The 21,772-nt window shown below is 33.1% G+C and overlaps 1 protein-coding gene across 4 annotated transcripts; it reads right to left on the reverse strand.

Annotated features, from left to right (window-relative positions):
• Positions 1 to 8,619: 8,619 nt before the first annotated feature.
• Positions 8,620 to 19,414, reverse strand: LOC148852072 (uncharacterized). Of its 4 annotated transcripts, none has more exons than XM_088946013.1 (6): positions 19,067 to 19,414; positions 18,903 to 18,972; positions 18,573 to 18,796; positions 16,428 to 16,646; positions 9,644 to 9,863; positions 8,620 to 9,088 (listed from the first exon to the last, which is right to left on the reverse strand). In XM_088946013.1, the coding sequence occupies exons 3-6, from the start codon at positions 18,698 to 18,700 to the stop codon at positions 8,831 to 8,833; spliced, it is 825 nt and encodes a 274-aa protein (XP_088802139.1). In that variant the 5' UTR covers positions 18,701 to 18,796; positions 18,903 to 18,972; positions 19,067 to 19,414; the 3' UTR covers positions 8,620 to 8,830. The 4 variants fall into 4 exon arrangements, with proteins under 4 accessions (XP_088802139.1, XP_088802138.1, XP_088802137.1 ...); XM_088946012.1 differs by having other exon boundaries at positions 18,573 to 18,805; positions 18,903 to 18,955; positions 19,067 to 19,238; XM_088946011.1 differs by having other exon boundaries at positions 18,573 to 18,805; positions 19,067 to 19,204.
• Between the last annotated feature and the right edge of the window lie 2,358 nt (positions 19,415 to 21,772).

Genomic DNA, 21,772 nt, shown 5'->3' on the forward strand with positions numbered 1-21,772 from the left:
GCATAATACACTACTGTCCTCAACCTCTCTTCCTTTTCTCATCTTGTGCCTTAATAATATTAACACTTGCATACCATAAAAGCGGATGTGTGTGGAGGCAGCTGCAGGGCAATTGGCGGGGGTCACTGCATTAAAATGCCATGCATCACGGAATGCTTCATTTGTCTTCTCCCTTTATTGAGGTCAAACCTAACAATGCCAAAAAAATCATTTTTAACAAGATCCTTGTCCTTGACCACAACTTCCAATTCAGATGATTTCCATAATTTTGGAAGTTGATGCATTGGAGTTTAATGGAAAGTTGGAAACCTGAATTCTTTTTATACCTATTAGAGGGTGTTCTTTTTTTGGATTTGGAGAGGGGGGAAAGTTGGTGAATGAGATTTTGATTTTTATTGACCAAGAATCCTATGTTCTTTTTTCAGCTTTATATGGGGACTAGATAAAGTTTATTTTCCTGTGTATCACTTACCCAAAAAGGTGACACCCATTTCCTATATGGATAAATAACTTTCCTACAAAGAGGGAAAGTAGCCAACACTTGAATGGAACAAAAATGTCCATTTTAATAATGAATTTCTATTACTAAAATGGCCATTTCCTTACTTACCTGAGAAATAAAAGAACATGGGTAAATGCAATTAACTGGGTAAGTTTTTCTTAGGAAACACTTATCCAGGTAAGTACATTTACCCAAATAAATAACTTACCGAAAAACTAACGGCCTTAATGTCTTTATCGTTGTTGGAATTAAATTCTCCTCCTCATGTTGTCAATAAACTTGGAATAAAATTCAGAATAATCAGTAGTGTTGGAGAGTTTGGTGTACTTTGCGCATGATAGGGAATGGAGCAATCTGGCTACATCATCATCAGTCTATTAACTGTGTCATGTTTTCTAAATGACTCAATCCATCCGAAGATTTGAATAGCAGCAGGGCAGAGCCTGTAAACAAGGTAGTTCTGTCTTAACAGGTCCGGTACTTGATATCGCCATCAGCAGCAACTACTAGGTCTGCAGATCTAACAACCACTGAACAGATTCCTGCACAGCCAGAACCCAACTCGAGCACTGTTTTCCCTGTGACAATAAAAGGATTTTCCACCAGCATAAAAGACATCAGATGAGCTGACTCCCACACCATCAAGCTTGTGGGCTGTGGCTGTGGAGTTGCAGGTGTGTTGGTATTCCTTGGGCAGTCTTTTGAAGCTGAATCCTCTCAGATCTACCTCAACAATCTAGTATATGCAAATGTGCAATGTATTATCTCAGAAAAAATGCAAACCAAATGCAGGGCGCACTAACATTTACCTAAGATGTGAAGCTGGAGAATATTGATTACTTTCAGAATTTATAACTAAAAAAAATGTGATTATGAGTAATAGCACAGCATAATTTAAGGGCCAACAATTTAATAATGCAGAATAATATGGTACTGAACAGAGTGGAATATTAGTTGGGACAAAGCTTTTAGTTGAGTTGAGCTAAGTTAGTTCAGCTGCTTTGAGGTGCTTCAAATAAGGTATCCAAAGTGGCTGAAGCAGACAGTCCAAAATATAACCAACTGACAGCTTATTTGGGCTCTCCCGGTTTTTTACCAAACATAACTTAGAAGCCACTGTGCTTCAAAGAGGTTGAAGTGAACAGTCCTTGAAATAACTGACAGACAAACAATTTGCGCTCTCCAAAATTTATACCAACATAGTTTATAGGCTGTCCATGTAGAGCCTACTTTGGAAAGCCGGAAGATCCTGAGCTTCAGCCCTCTCACATTAACACAGTTAGAAAAAGGATGTCTAGGAATTTGTAGAAAGTACAAAAGAGAGGGAAGGTACATAATGCCTTACCTCATCAATGGATGGAGAAATACCGAACTTTTCAACAGCAATGCCGTAGTGGCAGTCAGTTTCTAAGGCCATGTTTCATTCAATATCAAATTCTAAGATGAAAAAAAAATGAGTAAAATTGGGAAGAATGAAAAAATATTGATACGAATTAAACGCTTTTTTTTTTCAAAAAATGATTTTTTATGGCAAGAATGAGAGTAAAATTTTAACCTGTTTGATTACAAATTTCATTCTCATTCATTTTTTTATTAAGCAAAATAATAATATAAGGGTTAGAGGTGTAAAATGTCGTGTCGGGTCCATGTAAAGTGCAGGTTGTGTCGTGCCGCCCTCCCCTGGGATAACTTCGGGGTCGGCCCGGCACGTCCCACGGCCCAAGCTCGTGCAGGCCCGTGCCATGTTGCAGGCTGGACCATGGACCGGGCCAAAGCTATTTATTTAAAAAAAATGAAAAAAACTTAACATTTCAATATTTGGACCTGAGAGGGACCTGAGAGAGAGAGAGAGAGGGGGGGGGGAGGGGAATGCACTACCCTCTTATTGAGAAGCAAATCCTAATTTGTTTTCTTAGAGGTTACATATTATAGGTTCTTTGTTTGTTTTAGCAATGTTTTCTTTTGGTCTAATTTGCCTGTAGTGCAATTTTATTTGCATTAGAGCAAAAGAAAGGGAGTGCAAATTCGGATTTATTATTCTTTTAACTTTCATCTTATCTTGTTCACTTGCAGCACAAATGAAGTAAAATAAAACGTAAAACAAAACAAAGTGAAAATTGAAGCAAAAATGGATCAGAATTTGTGTTTTTCTTATTTGCACTCTCATGCATTTGTATTGGTGCAGATTAAATTGCACTATAAACAACTAAAGCCTTCTGTATTTAGAAAACAAATTAGCAGATAGGTCATGCTGCCATGGTGGATTATGTTAAATTTCAAAAGCAGATAAAAAACAAAGATAGCTGGAAATATATAAGTGAAAACTACTTGAGAAAATAACACAAAAAAACATTTATTTCTGTGATAATTTTACATAACATTACAGTTCTTATTCTGCTAAACTAGAATAATAAAGTTTCTTTCCATGTAAGTTGGTATGCAAAATTTTTTTTTAAAAAAAAAAAAAAAAGGAAAAGCCATTTCATATTATAGTTATTGATTAATTCGAGATGCAAAAACTTAGGTTTTATGGGCTAATACGGATTCAATCACCATGAGAAGCTCTCCTTTGAGAGTGCATCACACAACATTTCAGTAGAGGAAGCAGACCTATCTATTCAATATTTATTAACAGAAATACAGCTTTTGATAACAATATGGATTCAATCAGTAGAGGAAACATATTCAATATATATTAACAGAAATTTGCTGTTCATAGGAAGTAGACCTGTGATGTTGGTGTGAGGTGCGCTCTCTATGAAGAGCAAATTCTATCTCAACCTGGACCTGACCTGGTCTCAAGCAGCTTCAGTTCAGGTTGGGATGTGTAAAAAAGTTCTTATGTCTAGTCTAGACTTAATTTCTTTCAAGCGGAGCCTTAGAAGCAGCAAGCCATACCACTCATTACCAACCTTGGTTTAAATTTCAGAAATTCAATTTATCTAACCTTGCAATATTAACTAAATTAATATTCATTATAAGATTTTACTGTTCTGTAAAATATTTTTTAGTGTAGAACTGTGTTCAATTATTAATTCCATTTGGCACCATCACCAAACAGGAATAGAAGAGCACTAGGAAGGTGAAGGTGATGTGCATATTTTCAGCATTATAGAAGAGTTGCATCTTCTGGTGGAAGTTGTTCCCTAACATGTATAACTATTTTGGTTTTTTTAGGAGATGGAGTGAGTGCTAGACACAGTTCGTGATTTTGTACCACCTTCGACCACGGTACCATCCACCATTCCACAGTGATGTAGTTGGGGCCAAGCACTACTAAGTCCACTCCTCTAGTGTGAAGTGAGCAATAATCAGCATAGGCGATCAGCTATGAGTCAACCGGTGCCGGCCGGAGTAGTCCATCGGCACAGAATCCTTTAAATGCCAACAACTCCTTTTGGTTCGGTCCCTTGGGAAGGAATCGAGGGAATTGGATAGGAGGATCATAGACATCATCAGTTTCAGTTTCGAAAATAGGAATTCTGTGTAAAGGAGAGCAGATTTGGTTACAAAAACTACAGCCAATCCTGTTTTGGATGCATTAATTAACTAGAGACGGGTTTGATAATAGCTGAAGTGGCTCAATTGAATGTCTTATTGCAATAACTAAAAAGACAAAGGAATCAGTAATTCAATTAATACGCTTCAGCAATCAGCAATTATCAACCAGTCCTGGATCTATCTCAATCTATGTGATGGATAGATCATGGATGAAGACAATAACCTAATTTTTTATTGGAAAAGTACAAACAGACCCAATACAGATTTCTGATTTTACTGCAGAGCTATAAACCATAATGGGCCCATGTCCAATAACATAGAACGAATTTCCCATGAAGTAAATATCAAATATTATAGCATTATTTCTTCGGTTCTGCCCATTATAGGAGAAACCAACTTTTCCATCCATTTTACATGGAAAAAGAAAATGCAACATAAGGAAATTTCTTTCCACCATCCAAATCAAAGCCATTACATTTGAATAATGGCTCCCTCATGGTTATAATCTTCTGCACGAGCTATTGATTGGTCTACCAGTTGCAACCCATCAAATAATGTCTCATCGTCTCTAAGAATGATTGCTTTTGTTGAAACTTTGGAGGTGCACTGAATTGATAAACTGAATATTTCGCCCAGTTTTATTTTAGATTATTCTGACATGACCAAATTTTCATTTGAGAATTCTTCTTACAATAAGGGGTTTTAAAAGCAAATATTTCAGAATTTTAAATATTGAAAGATATATTATTGCATTTCTTGATAGTCAAAATAATGAAATTTCGTATTTTTCCACTAGGAATTTCACAAAATTCAAATGAGCACAACCTGCATTTTAGTGGAATGACCTCATTCTGGTGTTGTCCCACCTTGTAACTCACATCACATAATTGTGTCTATGTTTATATTACTTTACTTATGGTCATTTGAGACTTAGATTTAGTATTATTGATGTATTCCAGTATTCATTTGAATTTCTCTCACATTTACATTCAAATTTCTCTCCTTTTTTGGGGAGAAGATATTTTAGGATCATGGATGGCTAAATATTAGGCAAAATTTATGTGCATTAACCGCACGATTAGCAAAGATTGCGAACCAGTGATAAAACAACACATCACAACTTTTGAAATGTAAACTAATGAAAAGTAAGAAGACTATGTGACATTTTTAATGTAATTGGTTGAAATTTCGATTTAACATGCAGAAACAAAATCTTATGTGACATTATTCTATTTCAAAGTTTTAAAAATTTGGATATCTCAAAAAAGTTTAAAATACAAAACGAGATATGTTGAGGTCTTAAAATTCTATGTAAACATCTAAGATTTTAAACTACTCCATATTGTTTTTAGTGGTAAACTACCCTCAAAATACTTCTAATAAATTATCACATAACTAATACACCTCTTAAATCCACCTTTCAGGTGCAATATGTCACAAGGATATAGACGAGCTAAGGGTAAGCCAAATAGAATTTGGAGGCAAGGACTAAAGTATCTAAAATGCAAAGAAGGCAATTTTAAGAAATGCATTAAAATACACATTGGATGAGCAAACATATGGTGGAAAATTACTATATTTTAGGAAAACTTGAGAAAATTCCAACCGATATACTAATAAAACTAAATCCAAATCTCCAATGGCCATAAACAAGGCATATACACATAGAAATCTATATCTTAATAATAGTCTATATCTTTTGTTAACATAATATTAATACAGAAAGTTTATTAAATGGCTTAGAGAGTTGAAACTCAAAAGTATATGCCATTCTAATTAGGGGTGTAAATGGATCAAATTCAAATCCGATTAGAAAATCTGATATCCGAATTCGATTCGATATCCAACGGATATTGAAAATTAATATCCGAATTAGAATTCGATTAAATATTCGAATATTCAATTCGATTCGAATTTGATTAATTATTTATTTTAGATAATTAATAAATATATAAAATAAATATTTTATTAATATGAAGTATATAAATATATAAATTATTTATATATTTTAATTATTGTATATAAATTATATAAAATATTTTATATATTATATATAAGAATTAAATAATTGGTCAAATTCGGATATTTTTCAAATTGAATCAGGTCATATCCAAATTTGAATCCGATTAACTATTTGGTAAGAAAAGAATTTTCGAATTCGACCGATTAAATATTCGAATTATCCGAATTTGATTTAATTATATCGAATATCAAATTCAAATTCAGATTTTTGAATACTGTTGATGCCTCTAATTCTAACAAATTATGAATCTTTGTAGAAGAATTTTATCTCTAATTTCTATTCTTTGTATTTGTGTCTAGAAAACTACATACGATTCACACTTGAGTAGTGGTTTCAGAATGGAATTGCGAAGCAGGATAAATGGATAATTCAGCTAAAGTAGGTTATATCTTAAAAGAAAACCTGTATTCAATCATTAAATTGATAACACTCAATTGGGTAATTTTTCCTTTCCTTTTAGAATGGAATTGTGAAACAGGATAAATGGAACTGACTTCAAGTGATAAACAAAACATGAAAGCCACTTCTCATACCAATGGAGCAGGATGGTACAGAAGCACCAAACATGCAATATAATTAAGTAATCAATAACGCCATGGGAAATTTTCTGCAAAATAGTTTACTATAAAGGCAATAGTGGGAGCTCACTCACAAGTCTATTTCTCTTGCAACTTACACGCTGGCTCTAAGAAAGGCTCTGTGTGTTTGATCGAGTGAAAATATGGTGAAGTTTCAGAGTCAGTTTGGATGGAGTACAAATACAAATAAGTAGAGTGTAAAATCTTGTATTTTGTATTATTTTGCATGTATCTGTATTGTAAATATTTGTATTTATACTATTTTCAAATTGAACTTTAGGCTCCATTTGAAAAAATACAAATACAAATATGTAGAGAACAAAACCCCTTATTTTATATTATTTTATATATATTTGTAAAGTACATATTTGTATTTGTACTCTTTCCGAACTGAACCTTAGTAAAAATGACTCCTAGGTGGACTGTTCATGGGCCAAGTAAAAAGCTCAGCCATAAACATTTTATACTGCTTTGGGTTAGGGCTTTGGGTTGGGCCATTCAAATTTTGGTAAAAGCAGAGCACGGGCCTGACCCATGAACAGGTATTACTCCCATGTGCATCATAGCATATGTCATTCTACATGTTTTATGGAAGGAGAAATGTAGATATGTTTTGAAAGTTCAAACTCTCCCTCTCAGGTTTTGATAACTAAGGTTGTGTTTGATACCATTGTCACTTCCACTTGTAACATTTTAAGTTGGTCAATACAAATTTTATGAGAATATTTTTTTCTATCACAAATGTTTTGAATTCTCAATACTACATTGGATACCATTGATGCTTCTTTAGAAATGCCAAATTTGGTGTTTCTGCTATAAATGCCTATATGATTTTAGTAGAAATGGTTATCTGAACTGATGTGACAAGACAAATTCTCAAAAATTTCTATTAAACAGCACAAAACATTACAAGTAAAAGTGGCAATGATACCAAACGCAACCCTAAGTTCTAAGGTTGGCTGTGGAAATTAGCTACACTATTGAAGACCTTAAGACCATTGATCCAAATTATTATGGTGTTGGTGACGAATTCCTTCCGAACTTCCATTTTGGACAAAAAATTTTCTGAATTTCATTCAACTGTTTATCTTTTTTAATTTCTAAACTACCATTTTCTTATATATTTGAATGACTTATGATTCTATTAATTTTCTAAATATAATATTGAGATCCTCTCTGTTGCTCCAATAAATCGTTGTAAATTTCTGACTAAATTCAATATTCAAATGAAATGGTAGAAGTTTCTTTCTGATAAATATAAATTTATAGTTTTATTTGTTTTAACTGGTTTTATTTGGAGAAACTGAACCAAGTGTATGCCGACATTTTGATAACTAATGCATTCCATCATCTAACTTTACGGCAGGGAGTATTTATCGCAGGATGTCTTTGTCATAAATGAAAATTCAAGAGTATTTGTTGCTGACCCCCATAGCATAAAGGAGTCGTTGTAAATTACCTAAATAAAATTCTAAGTAATCACCCCTTCAACTGTTTATAAACTCAACCCAAATACATATATATTCAATTCACAGGGGCTATTTGATTGGTCAGTACCATATCTTTCTAGTATCAAAAAATTTCCTATTTTATATTATATTATAAAAAAGTTCGACTATAATATCAGAAAAATATTTTATCAGTTAAGTGATAACATAAACGTGAGCCAATCAGATGTTATTTATCAAAATTAATGAATGGGTTTTGATTGATCAAAACTCTTTGGATATCTCGTCTTTCCCACATATAAAAACTGAGTTCCCAAACGGACGTTTCTACTTCCTCAAAGCCATAAAATCAGTGATCAAGTTTGTGTTGAAACAAATACTTGGGGGCTGTTTGGAACCGACCCAAAACAATTCTTCATGTTTGCATCAGTTTTCACTAATGATGGGTTGGTTTGGTTTGCGAAACAAATTGCAACCAAACCAACCCCCCCCGTGTATAAAGTTGGGTTAAGAAAACTGGCTCTAAGAAAGGTGAGAAATTATAACCAAGCAGAAGAATAAAAAATGTTTAGGCTCAAAAACGAGAATATATGAATCATAAACAATTAAAAGCCAACCAGCCAGTAGCCAGCAGCCAGCAGATAATTGAGCCATGCGGAAGAAAGAAAAAACTACATAAAATTAACAACGAACAGAAATGTCTGTCATGATTTGTGTTCAATTACAATGCTGCCCCAAGTGGCGGAGGAAAAGCCTTCAAACTATGCAAATAATCACTTCAAGCCAATTGGAATGACAGCTTTGGCCGAGATTTGTTCTTACCCAACTTCATCTGATTTGCCCGCTGCTCCTCCTCTTCCATTTTCTTCCTTCGCATAGCCTCTTCTTTTTGCCTTTGGAGCTGTTCCAGCTCTCTGTACCGTTCCTCCTCTTTCCGCTGCTGCTCTAAAGCTTCTCTTCTCTGAGACTCTTCCACCCTTCTTCGGTTCTCTTCAAGCATCCTATCCAGCTCTTCTCTCTCTTTTCGAGCTTGTTCCTATGAGATATCATAGCCCGAAATAAAACATTTGGACCATGTACCAAGGTTAGGTAGAGATTTTCAAGGAAGCAAATTAAGACGTTATAAAATTCTCAAGATAATTATTATTTTCTTTTAACTAGTTATTTTTTATTTTATTGCAAGAATCAAATGGCCATTGCCTAGTTTAGTGGTACAATCTTGAGCCGACAAGATTGCAGGTTTCAGTCTGAGGACAGCCACTTTGTGGGGGGGAATAAAAAGAAATGAAGGTATGTTTCCAGTCCAGTCCACTCCTCCCATTACCCCACATAGCTGGGACCAACAATGCCCCCCCCCCAACCTTTTTTTTGCAAGATATGGAAGATCATTTGACTGAATCTGACTAAAATGCAACCAACACCTTAAACAAAACTGAAGCGTTTTGTATGAAATATAAAGAATTTATCAACGTTTGAGTAAAAATTGAAACTACAAATTGTATTTTTTTAAGACTTAACCCCACCCCCCACCCCCAAAAAAACAGAAAAAAACAAAAGGAAAAATAAATTGTCCTCGATCAAAGATAATTACCGCTTTCTGTCTAGCTTCAATAAGAGCGGCTTCCTTTTCCTTCTCAAGTTGAGCAGCGACCACATCAAGAAGTTTTTTCTGACCTTCCTCTATTCGCTTCTGTATTTCCAGTTTGACCTCCTCAGAGTTCAATCTCTCTTCAACCTTTTTCCGAATTGCATCTTCAACTCTCCTTGCTGTTTCTTCTTCTAACAGTTTCAACTCTGCCTCACGTTGACGCCTGATAGAACAAGGGAAATATTAAAGAAGAATAATAACCCCCAATGCAGAAAAAGCTCACACTTTTTATTCCAAAGTACATTTTTTATACAAAAAATAACAGAATTGAATTAGCAAGTGGCATGGCAATTTTCATGTTTTTTTCCTCAGTATAATGAATGACCAACTAACCTCCACATCCACCGTGACACTACATACAGGCTTATGCTTTTAAGGCATACCTCTCTAACAGATTCCTGATCCATATATATGAGTTTTCAAACTGGTGAACAGTAGATAAACGAGGCAGCAATTGGATCATCAAATACAACAAGTTGAACTATAGCAGTAGCTTCCTTCAGAAAAGCCTGTGGAGAAGAATGTCAAGTAACCTGTTGAAGGTTTGAAACTAATCACGAAAAAATTTTTCAAACCTCTCATGTAAGTATAGTTTTGACACAAGCAAATTTTTATACATTCAAATATTCTCTATGTACTGATTATTGGTGACACAAGCACACAATGACAAAAGCCAACGGTTACCAAACAACGGACAAGAAACATAAATTACCACTCAAAAAAGAGTGCTTAAATGCATCTTGCCATCAAAGAAACTTAAAAGCATCAGTCTCAAGGTAAAACAATCCCAATACAGCACCAGAAATGCAAGGGAGCCAGATTTATTTGCATCATTACTGATTCCATAAGAATCTTTCAAGTGTGTCAAACACAAGTTGTGGCCCCTATAAATGGGATGACAATGTTTACTGAATTTTCTCTGGCAACAAAGGAGCCCAGCCACTAAGCGGGTTTCTACTAAAAACCACCCAAGATTCATTTCATCATCATGAAAATGTTTCAAAGAAAAAAAAAATCTTCACATCTCCCCTCCAGGCCGCACAAAAAAAAAGTAAAATAAATAAATAAAGCAAAGAACAAAAGAAAAGGAAGAGATAAAAAAAGGAAGGAAGGGGGTTGAGACTTTTGTACCAACCCAAGCCCAATATATTTACATTTGTAACTGAGATATTCACGTGTATTATGTATGGTATATGAATATGAATATGTTTTAGTCAAAGAAGAGGAGAGGATAAAGGGTGATGATGATTGATGATGAATGTTGTTTATTTTGTAAAAGTGCAACACTATGATATCTATGTTTCATTTAAACATAACTGTGTGCTTGAATGAGTACAGTAGCATGTATCTATGCATATCTGTATATTTGATAGGTAAGGATCTAATCCTAACCCAACCAAACCAAGCCAAACCAGCCTGAGTTGCACCCTATTACTAGGTCATGCATAAACCATGTAAAAGAAGAGCATGCATCACAAGGAATACTAGATGTTCCTGATATGGCAAACATAGGGACAGGGTAAGGTTATCCAAACACAAGTTGAAAGCTGGTTTAGGCAAAGGCAATCATATAAGACACAAAAAGTATATATCTATCATAAGCTGTACTGTTACTGAAGGTAAAACCTGTCAAAATTCAACTTCTAAAACCAAAATAGACATAGTAAGGAATTTTTTCTTATAAATCAGCCTAAGATGAACAAGGGCCTAAGAGAAGTGTGATAACGTCACACATAACACAAGCAAAAGGAGTTCCCAATTAGTAAAAATCCTAAAACAATAACATCAACAAGTTATATCACCAAAGTTTCCACATTGCACCATTGAATTTCAGGAACAATCCAAGAACACTTAACAAGCACCCTCACCTACAGAAAACTCCAGAGAATAGTATCATCTCATGTTTAATCCTTAATAATTTTATAAGGTATCTCATTATAATGTACAGATCTATCTGCATTCCTGGTTTTACAATCTAATGCTTCATAATATCACTGTTCTTGTGACAGGCCAAATTCAATTACAGTTCACTCTCCCAACAGACATGTACATTGCCACTTTTCAGGTCAACACCCAACTCTTTAGTACAAAAACCCTGAAATAGGTAACCAGTTCAACAGCAATCTAACAGCCACTACCAGTTCAAATCTCTTCAACTTCAAAGAAGGTTAAGATAAACCAATTCGGACAAAAAAATCCTGTCCATGATCCCAAGCAAAGCCAAGTTTCAAAGATATCCAGAAAGTGAGAACACAAAGGTGAGTCATTCACCTTGGAGTAATGATTAAGCCACATAACATGCATTGCTGATCAATGGCTACATTTTTTTATCAATAACTGCATTGCTTCATGTAAACTTTAATAGGCAGTTTCACATTCTATTTGGTGAACTAGAGCTAATCTGTACTAATCTCAATTGGACATGACATTTAGCCATAAAGAAAGTTCTTTATTTTCCTGTTTCTCTTAGAGCCAAGATATTTTTTCTTTTCAAATTTTCATATTCCATAAGGTGTGTGCTTTCAATTGATGCATGAAGATGACAAGTACCAAATTTAAACATTCATATTTGTCCCTTGGTGCACTATCTATGCTCAACCCAAAGACAAACCTCAAGGCTTACACCTCCAAACAGCTCTGAGAACATTGATCCAAATTAAGTCATTGACAATAAAAATTTTCCAAAATACACCACTTTTCGTTCATTTACTCAGGATCCAGGAGAGAAAATGCTCAAAGATAAAAAACCTCCTTACTTGTTACTCAACCTCAAACTATCTAAATAATCACCATTTTCCATATCTCCATCTGTTAACAAGATGTCAAAGTTTTAAGACTTCGAATTGGTGTAGATGAAGAAAGCAAATTGATATAAAATAGATAACAATTGTTACTACTAAAAAATTATGACATGATTTCCCAAAAGAGGCTCCCTGGTCCCTAGTTCTGAAGATATTTCTTATCATTATGAACAACTCATGATATATATAATTCATATTTTTTGGATAAATAACTGAAGATGATATGCATATGAACAGTATGTAATATATTTATATGCCTCTGAAAAATGCATTATTTCCAAAACAGAACAGAAGTGCTCTCTAGGGGATTTACATTTGAAATCCATAAAGACTGCACTTCTCTTCTAATGGGTAGGAAATAAAGTCAGACTCTTATAAAAGACTGGTCATTTCCTAATAGCCTCCAAAGACCAAAACTTAGGGTCCATTTGGTTTGCAGTTATAAATGGAATCACAATCAAAATCCCTTGGAATCAAAATCAAAATGGTCAATTCCCATAGTCTGTTTGGTTCAGACAGGAATCAAAATCAGAATTGGAATAAGCTGGAATGAGATTTCATTCCCAAGTAGGGGTGCTCACGGTTCGGTTAACCAAACCGTGGGGCTCATTTTGTAACCGAACCGGTAGTACCGATTTTTGGAAAACCGGTAACCGGAACCTATCGGTTAACTGGTTGACTGGTTCGGTTAACCATCGGTTCGGTTCATCAGTTTTTCGGTTTTTTAATTTGTACAATATTTATTATAAAAATATATATAAATATATATAAAATATTATATTTTAAATAATAAATAATATATCATATATCTATACTACTTTAAAAAGTACAAATAGCCTCAATAATATTTCTGGAATTTTGTAATGACAAAACTTACCCCTTTATATTTAAATTTATTGACAAAAAATGAGGGCAAATAAGGTAATTAGTTATTGATATTAAATGAGTTGAAAAGAGTTAATTTTAAGATATTCAATGCATTCAATTATTTCATTAAATTCAACATTTAAGGAATTAATTTGCATTCACCTTCATTGAATCATATAATTAAGGCTTCTTTGTTTCTTCTCATCATTAAATTCTATAATTTAATACATACATAATAAATTAACGATTTCAATACCATAAAAACTTATACATTTAAAATCTACCTAGTAGAAAAAATGTTTTCATCTAGGTGGTGGTAAGAAATTAAACCATTTAGGTCAAATGGGCCAATCCATGTTGCCACAATTAAATAATAAAATGAAAAAAAAACATAGAAATTAAAAAAGCGAGAACTTTTTTAACATCATATATTTGACATATTAAACAATAATAAGTATGATAAACAATGCTTTGAAAACCGACCCGGAGGTGAACCCACTTTTGCCTTCGAGTCACAGGTCACCAGTTTGACTGTCAAGGTCAAACGAGTCAAATTGCTCCGCGTCAACACTGTGTGTGGTAAAAATACATATTTTATCAATAAATAGTATCATTATGTTTTACATATATATTACATATAATATAAGTATTATGTAACATTTATTTATGTTTTTTTAATTCGTTTTAAATTTTTATTTATAAAAAATATTAAAAATTGCAATTTGGGCCAAAAAGGGTATTTTTCCAAAAAATAGCAAGGCAAGGCGCATAATGCTCTTGGGACATAAAGATTTTGAAAAGTTACTCAAAATAAAATAAAATAAAATAAAAAGATAATCCCAATCGGACATCGAAATGCAAAGTTATGGCTTCCAAAAGTTGGCACATAATTAAGTGCGCAACCTGCGACTTGGTTACTGGGTTGAACAAGTCAATGGTTGAACCGCCCAAGTTAGACGATTTTTAACCTAAAGGGGGGGTGTTCAACAAAACCAAACCTAGTATTAAGGCTGAGTGACAGTTCGAACGGTTCAATCGAGCCAGTCAACAAGTTGAAAACATTGATTATAAATAAGAAATGTTTTTATGAATGATGGAAATGAAATGTAAAATTTAAAACCAATTGGAAGTAAAATTATTTTCCTATTATCTCTCATTAAATCATATCTAAGGTATGTTCTCTTGTTAAATCCTATAATTAAGATATATTTTTCTCATCATTAAATTCTACTAATTAAATCCACAACATTAATTTTGATAATATAAAAATAAATATTTTAAAAAATAATTTGAAAAAAAACCATTTTCTTCCCTCTCGGTGGTGGGTAAGCAATTCAACCATTTGAGGTCAAATCTGTCAATAAATAATGCCATAATTAAATAATAAAAAATTAAAATAATTAAAATATATAATACAAAAAAAGAATTGGGCATGTCATTAGTATTGTATATTCATTATACTGAACAAAAATAAGTATGAAATGTAAGAAGTATTTTTCTAAATGATGAAATGCCAAAATTAAAATCAACCTATAAATGAAAAGATGTCATAGTCAAATAATAATATTTTTAAAAATAGAAAATACAAAGAATCACAAAAAGTAAACATTATACATAAGATATAATTTTATCAATAATGAAAATGCAATACAAAATTTAATGTCAGCCTAGAAATTGAACTATTTTTCTTTTTAGGTCATGGGTTAGTGGTTTGGGTCAAATGGATTAATCGATGATATAATAGTTAAATAATTAATATTTAAAAATATATAAAAAAGTACAAGTAATCAAAAAAATATATAAAAAATTATATGCTAATTATGTCAAACAAAAAATAAGTGTGATAAGTAAAAATTATGTATATTATGTAGATGAAATATATAATTTAAAATTGATCTAAAAGTAAAGCTATTTTCTTATTTAAATGGCGGGTCAATGATCCAAACTTTTCAAAGAAATTCATAATGTCATAATTGAATAATAAATATTTAAAAAAAAAAAGATAGAACACAAAAAGATAAAAAAGTACAAAGTTTTGTCAAAGACATTTCGGAACATTTCTAATGTTATATAGTCATCATATTAAATAAAAATAATTGTTAAAATAAAAAATATTTTTATTAAAGACAGAAATGGAATACAAAATTTAGTAGTAGTAGTAGTAGTAGTACTAATAATAATAATAATAATAATAATAATAAGAATAAGAATAATAATAATAATTGTTATTATAATTTAAAATTTCTGTAGGTGCACATTTAGTACAACTATTCAAGTTTATTTTTAACCATATTGTTACTTTTATTAATTTTCAATTTCTATCCTAACTATGATATATCTAAAATTAAAGTAATTAATATGAAAAAAATTCATATGTGCAATGCACATGCTTAATTACTAGTTATAAATATATATATATATATATATAAATAATACATATTTATTAATTTATAAAATATAAAAATATATATAATATACATAACTATATACAAAATATATAGAAATATATGTATACTGGTTGGTTCGGCTAACCGCCAGTTTTTTGTATTGGTTAACCGAAACCGAACCAGTCGGTTTGGTTAACTGATTTTTCGGTTCAGTTTCGGTCGGTTGGGTTTTTCGGTTTTTTTTGCTCACCCCTATTCCCAAGGGAGGGGGAGGGAATGGCCATTCCCTCAAATGGGGGAATGACGTTCCGGAAGGAATGGGAATGGGATTCCAATTCCACCCAACCAAACAGTTGGAATCAGAATGACCCATTCCTATTCCGATTCCAGACCTGTATTCCCGTGAACCAAACAGGCCCTTATAGGAAAATCAGGAAAACCATGTTGGCACAGTAATGCACTGGAATCCAATCATAACAGGTACAATAGTATCAGAACGTATTACAAATTTTTTTAACTCAACCTCTATAAAGCAAGCTATGCAGCCTATCTTCCAGCTCTCTTGTATAGAAAATTGATTAATATATGGAACACTTCAATAATGAAACAAACTTCGAAGAACCACCAGATATACAAAATGAATCAAAACAAACATGGAAGTAGTTGATATACCTCTTCTTTTCTTCTTCATCTTTTTTCAAATTTTCAATGGTATTTTTGCGTTCTGTTGACCCAAGACTTGGACTACAAGACCTGTCTAGTGGAGAGAGTGTACTACTCCTACTTCTTTGTCTCTTGTACCGCCTTGGTGTTGGTGAACGACTTTTTCGGCGCCTCGGAGTTGGTGAACGAGTTCTGCGTCGTCGTGGAGAAATAGAACGGCTTTTTCTCCTGGTGAATAAAGTACAAGTTAGAAGAACAACACCCAAAGAAGCAATAAAATGGGAACTAAATAATAAACTACTCCACCACCTACCAAATTAAGTTTTACAACATAACATCTATAGTTACCTCATACTGTTATGAATAACCTTTGTGTGCTCCACCTTTTATCATGTGAAATCCACCAAATCAAGCAACCGTAGAATAGTAGAACCATAGTTGTCAAGGTGACAATATTTTATTGGTTGTTTTAGTTTTTATAATAGAACTTGTTGCATGTTATCATGTTGTGAGGAAAGTAAAAACAAAATTAATCTTCAAGGGTTTCACTTTGACAAATGAATCGAACTGAGGAAGAGGAGAGAACAACAGCCCCCCATTGTTCCGACACAGTCCTCCAAAGTCAAGGTGATCTTCTTCTTCTTCTTAGTTTTGTTCTCTGTTTCCTAGTTTAAAACAGTGGTTATGCCCCATTTTTCTTGTCTTCCTTTTTGTATCTTTTCTCCAAGTTTTTTGAATCATTTTATTGGACTAAAACAGGGGCTCTGCCCCCCTTCTTTTGTTCTTAAATTTCCTGCATGCTTTCAGTTTTTTTTCACATTATTGGTGTCTGAAACAGGGGCAGAACAGGGGCCCCACCCCATTCTTTTATTCTTAATTTCTTGCATCTTTCACCAGCCCCCTACTTTCTTCTTCATTTTCTTCTTTTATTTTAGTATTTGTTCCCTATGTATTGTTGATCTAAAATAGGGGCTCCACCCCCTTCAGCTCTTTCAAGTTCTAACTTCTAACTTGCAAGTTGCAACTCTAATATATTGTTTTGCCTAAACACTTCAAGAAATGCAACACTTCAAAAAGAAAATAGTTCAAAAGGGGTAGAAATTCATCGGCAAGCCTTATTTTTAAATCCCATCACCTTGGCAAGGGCTAGGTGCCTGGGCACCCCATGGTCGCCTAGCCTCACCTTGGCACCTTGAAAACTATGAGTAGAACACCCTTCTTCACGTATCACCTGCTTACTTCCTATATGCTTGGAAGAAACTACTCTTCTTTGACTATTTTAAAATGAATATGTGTTCTTTATTTCATCACTCTCAAAAGTGTAGCTGTTATGCTACTATTTTTTTTTAACCTTTTCCAGACTTGGGCTGAAAGAGGGGGGAAGGGGGAGAGAGAGAGAGATTAACAGGACTCCAGCAGAGGCACAAGCTATGAAGCTTGATCATGTGAGAAGATGAAGTGATAGCTGGAAGTCAAAATGTCAGACTGTGATAACATTATTGGACAAAAATATAGAATCAATATATCACAACCTGCAGGCTGCAATACTTAAACACTCCATCTTAAGGTGGGCACAAACATGCTTTTTAAGAGTTTCAAATTCAATTACATGTGAAGGTGCTTTGCACAAAAAGACCACTACAGAGCTTTTTTCTTCTTTTTTACATCAATCGCAACATAAATACTAGTTTGGTCGCACCGATATTGATGGGTCCCAAAACCCAAGTAGCAAGCCCAAACGGTTTCTTCCCATAGTCTTTATCGGTTTCAAACATATCTGCACCTACTGGAACTTATTATACCTATAAATTACCAAACCGTTCATTCCCCTTCAAAACCATGAAAATTACTGAAGATATCAAAAGAAGCTCGAAAACATCAATTCATCATGGAAATCAAAACATCGAAGCGTCGTTGAAAGTTTCACCTTTATAGCATGAATAAACCAATCTAAGCATGAAGTGACTTCTGAACAAAGTTAAATAGTTTTAGAGGATCAGACTGAAGTGTATAAAAGCAAAGGGAAAGAGATCGGATTCGTATTCTGTAGTTAATCAGTTTCTAATCGACTTCAGAACGAAAGACATGTATTAAAGAATAAAAATTACAACAACGGGTGATTATAAGGTCGGTTCTGTGAGATAGTAGTATCACCTGCTATGAGAATGCGAATATGGAGAACGGCCTCGGTCCCTTCTGCTTCTCCGGTTATGTCTGTGTACAACAGGAGATGGAGAACGTCTCCTCCTGTACACCGGCGAACGTGACAACGTCCGTGCCATCTCGTTTCTCCAGTTACATACAAAAATTTCCAATCTTCAGTGCAAATTTTCTGCAAAATAAAGGCCGGCAACCAAGATTTTCCTAAAGCGATTCCCCTGAAAGACCTAGAAATAAGCAATCAACAAAAACAAAATCATCTAAAAGAAACATAAAAAAATAAGAAGAAGAAGATAAACATAGAGGAAACCATAAAAGGATTACCTCTAAAAATCAGTCGGAAAGATCTGAGGCGATATTGCAGAAAATTCCTCTTCCTGTTTAAACTCAAACTCTATTGAAAAATAAAAATTAAAAGAAAAAACCTTTAATTGAAACCCTACGAAGAGAGAAAGAGAACATGCATTCAAGGCATCGAAGATTGAGACCTTGTTTAAGCTCTCTGTCGCTCGATCGCTCTCTCGTTCACGGTAACCGGGAGCGGGAAGCCTGCTGCCCTGTGAAAACAAAGGGTCGTAATAGTCAAGCCAATCCGTAATGGCGTAATCGGCTTTGTATCGTTTGTAGTCTGGACCCGTGAGATGTACGGTCTTTATTCATAAGCAAACTTTTTTCTATAAGGCAATTAATAAGCAAAATAGTCAGGCCTCATCTTTAGAGATGTCAACGGGTCGGCACCTGCCTTAAAAAACGGGTCGGTACGGGTTTGTTCAACCCTAACCCGACCCGAACCGACCTAGCTTAACAATATACTAATGGGGAACCATCTGAATGTCGTTTAGAGATATAATTTTTTACGCCTATTTAAAAAGATACCATGGTTTTAAAAAATGATCAAAAACCATTAAACGGTTTGACCACCGATTTGAAAGGATGGCTTATTCTGACAAAAAAATAAAAAAGGACAAAAAACCATTGAACAGGTCGATGGTTTGATCATTGGGGCCAACGGGTTGTTGACTAATTCAATGGTTTTTTGCCAAGGGCTGGGTTTGGGGTGAAATGGAATCGGTTGCCTGAACGGTTCTTAGGCCAAACGGTCCAATCGTCTAAGTCAACGACAGTTTGAAAATCATGGGACATACAATAATAAATTAGATTATATTTTTTAAAATAAAATTACTATAACTATATTATTATGAATAATAAAGAACAACAGTCTTGAACCGATTTTTAATTGGGATCAAATCATAGACCTCATTATATTGAAAACAATAGTCAAAATAATACTAATTTATTTTTATGTTAATTAGTTAAACAGTTTTAACTAATATTATCTTATTTATTATTCATCAAGTTTACTATTTCAAACATGAAACATGATAAAAAATACAAGAAAGATAAAAAAAAAGTATATATTTCATAAAATTTTTGTTTTGAACCTGAATCAATTTTGGACAAGTAAGAATGAGAATCAATCAAATAATTAATAAAGACAAAATCATGGAACCAAAACCGTTATAATTATGTTTAGTCAATTTAGCTCCATCAAGATAGACCCAATGCATTGGTTCAATCCAAGGTTTTCTTAAATAAATTAAATAAATAAATAAAAGTCTATTGGGATGGGACTGGTATACGCAATCTTGAATTAGACTCGACCCGTTGACAACACTAAATATTAAGCTCAAGGGGAGAGAATAATTTGTTAGTAAATTATTTTGGAATAGATAAATAATTTAGTAAAATAAATAAATAAATGTTTATTGAAATATATCTCTCAATGTCACATCTCTTTTATTTTATCGATTTATTTTATTTTATTAAAATAAATATTTTATTTAATCTTATTAAATAAATAAATATTTAGATAATAATAATAAAATACATGAATAAATAAAAGTTGAGATAGAGAATAAGAGAGAGAGAGTTGAGAAAGAAGATGAATGGCATTTTATTTATAGGATGTTATAATCGAAAATAATTGTATGTGGCACTACTGTAATTTTCGAATGTCATTGAGTTAATTATATAAGGAGATTTGTCTTATATGTGGCCTTGCTGTAATTTTTGAATATTGTAGACGCAATTATATAGAAATGTTTGTCTTGAATGTGGCATTCTTGTAATTTTCCAGACAAAAGAGGTGGGAGAAAGGAAAGAACAAAGAAAAGAAGGGAAAGAGAGACACATGTCAATAATTTTGATAACAAAAAACATATAAATGTCAACTTTACAATGCTCCCTACACCCTCCCAATGCTTTAAGTAAATAGATAGATAGAAAGCATTTGACAAATCCTTTTAAGAAGATTTTCCAAAAGCTTAAGACCTTAAAAGACTAATGAACTTTCATAAGTAAATCTTCAAAGACCAAATACTCTTCGTTAGCAATTTTTTAAAGATCTTTTCAAAAGCCAGAAAGACAAAGATTTATTTGGCAAATATACATGCCAATCCCTCTTATATATATGCTAAATGTTTTATTTAGGACATGTAACACATTCAAACATGCAAATATTATCTGCTATTGTCATTTAACTTCGCAAAACATTATCTGCTATCCTAACAACTCAATGATCCCAGTGATTTTGAATTGAAGTCATCAACGAAGAAGGCAAAAGTGAAGACAAGGAGCGGAGCTCTGTAAGAAATTTGATTCCATGAAATCAGTCATCTATTGCATCACTAAGAATTAGTGGCATACCAAGGAGTATCTATCACTGTTATATTTTACTATATTTTACCGAATTTGTTACTTAGTTCAATAGTTTTGTTCATCTTTAGATGATTGTAAATGTACTGAATCGAGTTACATATGTAGTGTTGATATAATTACTTTAATATGATTCCTACTATATTTGCCTTTTTAGTCTAGTTTTTTTTTTTTTTATATATAAAAGAGCCTTGTTAGTCTAGTTACACCCTAACTTGCTTGTTGGGTTTCTTTCTCTTTGATTTTAATATTGAACTAGAATGCTATCTAGTTTTAATTTCTATCAGTTCTAGTTTTTTTTTTAAAGTCTTTTCGAACTTTTGTGCATTCTATTGATGTTATTTCCATCTAATTTCTCCTTGTTACTTGCAGCCACTTGGTGGCAAAAGATATCTCTCTTAGGTAGGTGTCATTATTCCAAGATTTAGTAAATCAATCTTCGATTTTTTTTTATCTTTATTCCACTCTTTCTTTTACTT

This window comes from Nelumbo lutea, chromosome 5 (assembly GCF_056320005.1).
Source record: "Nelumbo lutea isolate HS-2025 chromosome 5, American lotus-T2T, whole genome shotgun sequence".
In the NCBI taxonomy this organism is placed as follows: domain Eukaryota; kingdom Viridiplantae; phylum Streptophyta; class Magnoliopsida; order Proteales; family Nelumbonaceae; genus Nelumbo; species Nelumbo lutea.

Bases quoted from the DNA above. Each gene is read 5' to 3' on its own strand.
- LOC148852072 (XM_088946013.1), bottom strand. From the start codon at position 18,700: ATGGCACGGACGTTGTCACGTTCGCCGGTGTACAGGAGGAGACGTTCT. The intron at 9,864-16,427 runs GTATATCAACTA...TTGTTCTATCAG, and splicing joins GATGAAGAAGAAAAGAAGAG to GCGTCAACGTGAGGCAGAGT. The intron at 9,089-9,643 runs GTAATTATCTTT...GATATCTCATAG, and splicing joins TTGAAGCTAGACAGAAAGCG to GAACAAGCTCGAAAAGAGAG.